Genomic DNA, 7,063 nt, shown 5'->3' with positions numbered 1-7,063 from the left:
TACAAAATACATATGTATGTATATAGACATAGTTTAGAGGGTAGATTCACTTATTTTGCTACGTATGTAGTCCATACTGGAATCTCTAAAAAGACTTATATTTAGAAACAAGGGGAGTATAAAAGTTCGAATTTTGTGTTTTCGTACAGATCACACCAAAGCATATTTCATCATGAAATTTTACAGGAATGTAGTATACATCTGTTTGTTCATGTATATTTGTTTTCGGAACGTTTTGAAACTCTAAAATATGATTTGCATTTTTTTTTCAAAAAAAGCTCCATGGAATAGCCATAGGCCCATTCAGTCTTTCTCTTAGTTGGGCCACGCAGGCCACAGGCTCGTGAATACAGAAACGGGAGGCTGAAGCAGAATCGATCGGTCGCTCGTCGTTGCAGACGAGCGGAGGCGGCAGGGGATCTAAGGCGGCGACCCCTCCGGTGCGATCTTTACTCGTCGGCGCTCCATTTAGCAGTAGCCGAGAGGACAGTACCGGCGAGTTCCCGAGCTGCGCAGGCTAGAACCAGAAAAGTAGCAAGCAGCAGAAGATCGACGACGGCGAGGGCCACCGGCATCACGCGTCGACTAGGTGAACTGTTCTCTGTAATTTACCCTAGAAATTCTAGAATTGAAGGCTGATTTCTAGTTAGACTTGTTCAAATTTCAGATTTGGGAAGTTTCTTTTGTTGACACTATATAAGAAAATTCACAAGTTTCTTTTGTTAACACTAAGAAAATTCACAAGCGAACCTAAATATGCTGACACTTGTTACTCTCTGATAGACTAAACTGAAATATAGTGAGATCATATATTTTCGTTCTTGTCAGAAATACACTACCCTGTTGTCGCCTGTGGAACACTAACTCAGCTCACTGCTGATGAAGAAAATTAGTCGGCATTTGTACCACTAGAAAGTGAAGCATCCAAATAAATGAACTGACTACGCCTTTGTTCTATCGATTTTGAGAAAGGAATTGATAAGGAGCCTTAAAGCAGCAGCCATGGAGGAAGCATCGGCGCCAGGCAAATCATTAAAAAGTGAAGTTGTAAGGAAAATGAAAAGAGGATAGTTCATCATGAGCTAGCTAGCTTTCAGGCAGTAAAACTGAGGACCCTAGAAATGTAATGGTTCCTGAACCGAGGAAAAGCAAGAACATAATAGAGGATCATGCAATTTTATCTTACAAGAATGTAGACAGTATTCAACACAACAATAGAGAGGGAAATAGGTTCGCTGAGTTCGACGCACACCAGGAAAACCCTCTAGTTACGTTTGCTGGGAACATAACCTAAGGGACGAAAAACCTGGCACACCACCAAACAAGCCTTATTACACACTGATGAATAAACAAGCTGGTTCACCAAATAAAGTAACAGTACAGGCAAAATCACACAGAAGTTCATCTCGCTTATGCATAAGGAACATGAAATGAACATAGTGACCGGGAGGATGGAGAATTGCACGATAGAGTCTATGCCGCCAACGAAATCACCTCCTGCTAGCTGAAATCAAAGGCGGAGACAAAGAATCAATTTTACAGTGCATATTGCATAAAGAAGATGCTGAAGTAGACAGTGGAGAGCTGAAGAAGATGGTGAAAGAATAATACGAGTACTAGTTACTAACTAACACATGCATGATGTAGTAAACAACTGAACGGAATTAGTACCTTCAGGACACAGGATTTTATTCATCGCTCGGCTCGACTCGACTCGGCCTGAAATTGGAAGAAACAATTGTTAGAGAAGCCAAAAGAAACAGGGAACTGAATTAAATGCAGAAACGACAGGAGTACCTCTCCATCATGTCAGTATTTATCGACACGAAGGGTGGGGCTTTTGGGATGGCCCTCTGCCACACGCCTCAGCGCATCCATGGCTTGAGAATATTTATCTCCCCTACTGTCGAGATCAATTCTGAGTTGCCTGAGCGAAGGAAGGTTCCCTATGCTCAAATCGAACTCAGGACAGAGAATGTCATTCACTCGGAGACCAAAGCGAAGGCGTTGAACCATTGGCATAGCTCCTGGTTGGAACTTAGGATGCACCAGTAATATTTTGTGGAAAAGGCACACTCTCGCGCTAGGGAAGTCACCAGCGCTAAGCTCCAAATTTTCCACTGTATTGCCTGCTCTCTCGATGGTGCCTGCGCCGAGGGTGACATAACGGAGAGCCGGCAGCATTCCAAGGATCTGAATATCACCAGATTGCACTTTACCAACTGGTAGATCAAGGTAGGAGAGTAGGGGAAGCGATGAACAACAAATCCAAGATGGCAAGCTCTTGAAACATGTGTCAAATTTAAGCCTGCGGAGGTTTGGTGACGGCACCCACTCCAGCTCCAGCATAAGGTCGACAACCCAAGGACCAATAGAGCAGATCTCCAGACTCTCAAGTTTGTGCAGCTTGCCTAGGGACTCGATCAAAACTTTAGTTGTTCTCAGATCATCCGGATTCAGCCATAGATCCCATTTAAAGGCCAGCTCCCTTAGCCCGATGAGACACCCCAGCTCTTTTGCGCTGTCTGCAGTAAAAATGCCCACTCCATGTCCTGTCAGCTGTTCAAGGCATTTCAGGTTGCTGAACCCGTTTGGTAGTGGCATACCTAAATCAAGGATTAGGCACACCAAATGCCTCAGCTGAACAACACTGGACGCCAACTCTTTTGAATTGGTCCATTGCAAGTCTAGTGTCTGCAAAAACTGTAGCTTTCCTATGTCCATCGGGAGCTTCCCAACCTTTGTACCTCTTAACCCTAGGTATCTCAAATGTAACAACTTCTCAACATGCCTAAGATCAATGCCAGGGCTTTTTCGAAGATCGCAACCTTCCAGATCCAATACACGCAAAACTTGAAATCTATAAAGAGAGGGAATCTTACTGACAGTGGGACTAAAAGCGGTAAAAGACCTCACTTGTGACATGCTTGTGTTAGCCATCCGAGTAGTGGTGAGATCTGTCATGCCCTTTTGCAAGGACAATCTGCGGAACTTCTTTCCCGAAGGTGTGTCTCCCTCAATAAAATCCAATATAGTAACAAAGTTTTCTTTGCTTGATACTTCACATATAAGATCAAGCATTAAGTCATGTACACAACAAGCTTCCACGCTGCCGTCATCATGTATAATCGGCTCGATCATGTTCCTGTTTACTAGCTGGTTGAAGTAACTATCTCCAAGCTCAAGTAGGCTGGTTGTTTCATTTTCTACTTGGATAAAACCTTCGCATGCCCATCTCCTTATTAACCGATCTCTGCCAATTTGATGATCTTCTGGAAAGATACTTAGGTATAAAAAGCAAGTCTTCAAATAAGAAGGGAGATCATAAAAGCTCAATGATAGTATTCTCTTCATTTCCTTCACATGATCATCACCTTTTTCAAGTCCACGGCCAACAGAGTTGAGCAAAACATACCATTGGTCAATTTGGTTGAACCTCTGGTTATTAGCTAAATAACTAGCCAGGCTAATTATGGCTAATGGCACCCCAGCACATTTCTTCAAGATCTTTCTGGATACTTGCTCCAATCTAGAAGGACACACCTCACATGAAAATATTCTTCGATGGAAAAGTTTTTGGGAGTCATCCAGAGAGAGAGATTTCATCTTATGAATCATATCGTCTTTAGAAGAGCAGCAAACTTTTGAGACATCCATAAGGCGGGTTGTAGTGATTATTATACTTCCACACTCATCATCATTAAGTGCATATCTGATTGTTGTCCACGCTTCTTTATTCCATAAATCATCGATAATTATAAAGTACCTATCCACATTCCAATGCAAGAGCTACAAGTTAGCAAAACAGAACAAAATATTTATCAAAAACATGAAAGCATGTCAACCACCTCGATAATGCAATGAAGCAGTACTATTGTTACCGCTTGAGCAGGGGGTGTGTTTGATTCTTTTATATGAATGTTCAGATTCGTAATGGCTGGGTGTTTGGGAAATGGGCTCAATAACGACTCACAACCCAAACACTTTGATCGTATTGGATGCATTTTCCTTTTTCAGTAAGGGCCCGGGGTTTGTAAGGAACTGTGATGCTTAATATATGACTTTAGTCCTTTCCACAAGAAAAAAAAAGCATGGAAAATAAGTTGAGATGATTTCCATGGTGTCAATTAACGTTTTGCCTTATCTAATTAAGCAAAGCCCGTACACAAATTAATATCCAAAATAAAGATAGATATATGTGCCGTCCACTAGTTAGTTATCCTTTTTATTTGACCAAATTATAATATTCTTTTCCGTCAGGATTGACGCCATGGATGCTCCTTAGATGTACAACTAGAAAACACAAGAAGTCATAATGTATTTTGTACTGGAGAAGTATGTGCCACTAGCGTGGATGGCACCTGTAGCTATATAAATGACAAGGTTCGTTGGGTGGGTGATGCGCACCTTTTCTTGCTAAGCAATTCTCGGACTAGGATAATGAGCTGTTCTACATCCAAGTTTGCTGCATTCAGATTAGCATGTCTTCTGTTGTCAAGTTTAAAGAGAAGATTGCTTAGTACTTTCTTCATGTCGGGATTCCGAGACACGGACACAAAAGCTCTGTAATCAAATTTTGTTGGAAGGGCATCATATACTTCTCTGGCAAGTGTAGTCTTGCCCACTCCTCCAAATCCAACAATAGAAAGTATCTTGAGTTGCTCCTTGGACACACGCCCCCCCTCAATGATTTTTTTTCTTTTCGGAGGAGGGTAAACCTCAGGCCTCTGCATCGATTGACCCCCATCACTGATCTTCTTGATAATATCGTCTCTTGCTTTCTCAATGCCGATGATATTCTTCTTATCTCCATAGAGAACCTCCAAGAAAGGGTCAACAGTGGTTCTTGTGGCTGCATGTAGGTTAGCAAGATTATACCTTTTGTGTCGGCTAGAGACATCTTGCAACCGCTCATGGATTTCTTCGACTGCTGTGACAATGTCATGGCAAGACTTGCCCTTTTTGAATAGATTTGCCATCCTGGCCATGAGCTTCTTGAAGCTGGCCTGATCAGCATTGGGCTCACAACCCTCAACACGCACCAGGAGAGAGTCGATGACATCCTCCATGTCATAAGCCAGCTCCCTAACTTCATTAGCCCAAAACTTGACCTGGTCGTCGAGCTGATCTGGCGGCACCTCTGCCACCTTGCCAAGGGCAGCGCGCATAATGGTCAGCTGGGTAGAAAAGGACTTGACCTTTTTCTGAACTCCCTTGTGTAGGTTGTACTTCTCCTTGATAATCTCACCCAGTTTGCGGAGGAGGGAACCCATGGACCCCATTGCGAGATCCATGGCTCCATGGTGCCCAACAATCTTGTTTTTTAGATAATTAATAGTGTTCATGCTCTATTAATAAGCAAAATAAAAAAACAATTAGCCCCTTTAATCAAATGAAAGGCACAAATATCACCCCCTGAGCCCCCCTATGAGCGAATTCTGGCTCCATCCCTACATGCTTCACTCAGTCTTCTTTTGTTGATGGAGAACATGCTGAATATCATAAGAAAAGGGAAGCAAATGTTACAGCTAGAGATTACAAGGAGAATAGAGAGTTATAACAAAGGGGTTCCTGAAGCTCATGTGCCGAACATTGGCAACATTCCTCAGGGCATCACGGAGACAAGAGTGCAAGAGAGCTACATCGTCCTGATGCAGGCTAATTAGTACTGAGGGTGAGGGGGGCTGACCTCTAAATAAAACATCGTTGCAGGCAGGAGGTGCTTCCAGTTGTGCTAGCAGAGGGGAACGAGGGTCAATCTTGCTCTCTTGCTTTCTATCGGAACAAAGGCTCAATCTTTGCTCTCCTGGACGAACCTTGAGCCAAGGACAGTTGTATATTGGGAACAAGGGTTCACGGTTGAGCCACAGCGCAACAATTATATATTGATTGAAGACTTCACCCTTTGGACTCATCGGCTTAAGAAACTGAGAGAAGACAAAACATTGCTGCCAATTTTTGGTGAATGTACCAAGACTTCCACAGCAACAACTACGCATAGGTATATGTGTAGTCTATAGAACTCTATATAGACTCCAAAAGCCAATAAATTTTATATTGGGAAATAGTACGTCCGCAGATGCATATGAAGTAGGCACCTTAGGAGTACGCAAGCACTATTGATCATGTACCGTCCCATCATCAGTGGATGGTCCAGATGTGAGCGAATGAAAGTCAGCGACATTGAGAGTACATTCCGCATTCACCCCCGGCAGTGGAATTCAGAGAATGTTTGATTGATCTCACCCTTCATTTTGTTAATTATACATGGCTCTTAAAAGGATCCTTCCGCGGTGTTATCATCGACAAATCTTGTTAAAAAAATTGACCAACTACAGTTTTCATTAATAAAATGGGATTAGTCCGATTACATGACTGGCATGATCATGCCAGTTACATCTAGTTAGAGCATAGTCAAGCTATCACATAGTCGAATTACATACTATCAAGCCATGATAACATGCCTTCCTTGATACTAGGTCTAGCCCTGATCATAGTGTCTTGAAAGTGCCTTCTGAAGCTGACTTTGCAGTCCATGATGGAGCTTGGTATGTCTTCAAATATTTTGTCATTCCTCTGGTTCCATATGGCCCAGCTTCCAGTGATTAAGATTTCCATGAAGAAGTCCCATTTGTATCTGCCATTTGCATCAATGGTCATCATGTGGATGTTTATATCAGAGTTCCATTCTATTCCAATACTCCAGCAAAAGCCTTGACTAAATGGATAGCTATTTTTTTTTTTAAAAGGAGCAAGACCCCTGGCCTCTACATCTGGACGATTCATACAACCATTTTATTAATTATTGACACAAGACTTTACAAAGTCATACAACAGGAAGACTAAAGCCACCGTCTAAGCAACATCTGTCGCTACTCCTATCTAGTTGATGAAGGGGCGCTGAAAGTCTAGGCCTAATACCAAATAGACCTTGCAACCCTAACATTTAAGACTTGAGGTCCCAATCAGGACGCCTGCCGGGTATGGGCACCCACCAGTCCGGTGTGCTCCTCAACCAGGACGCCTATCGGGTATGAGGCCTCCGCAGCAACCTGCCACCAAT

General features: G+C 42.8%; 1 protein-coding gene across 1 annotated transcript; it reads right to left on the bottom strand.

Annotated features, from left to right (window-relative positions):
- Positions 1–1,809: 1,809 nt before the first annotated feature.
- Positions 1,810–5,282, bottom strand: LOC125534652 (disease resistance protein RGA5-like). Its single transcript, XM_048697818.1, has 2 exons — positions 4,408–5,282; positions 1,810–3,766 (listed from the first exon to the last, which is right to left on the bottom strand). The coding sequence occupies exons 1-2, from the start codon at positions 5,280–5,282 to the stop codon at positions 1,810–1,812; spliced, it is 2,832 nt and encodes a 943-aa protein (XP_048553775.1).
- Positions 5,283–7,063: the final 1,781 nt, after the last annotated feature.

The sequence above is a fragment of the Triticum urartu genome, chromosome 2 (assembly GCF_003073215.2).
Source record: "Triticum urartu cultivar G1812 chromosome 2, Tu2.1, whole genome shotgun sequence".
NCBI lineage: Eukaryota > Viridiplantae > Streptophyta > Magnoliopsida > Poales > Poaceae > Triticum > Triticum urartu.
Note: the sequence above shows the minus strand (reverse complement) of the source record. Positions and strands in the feature narration are given on the sequence as shown.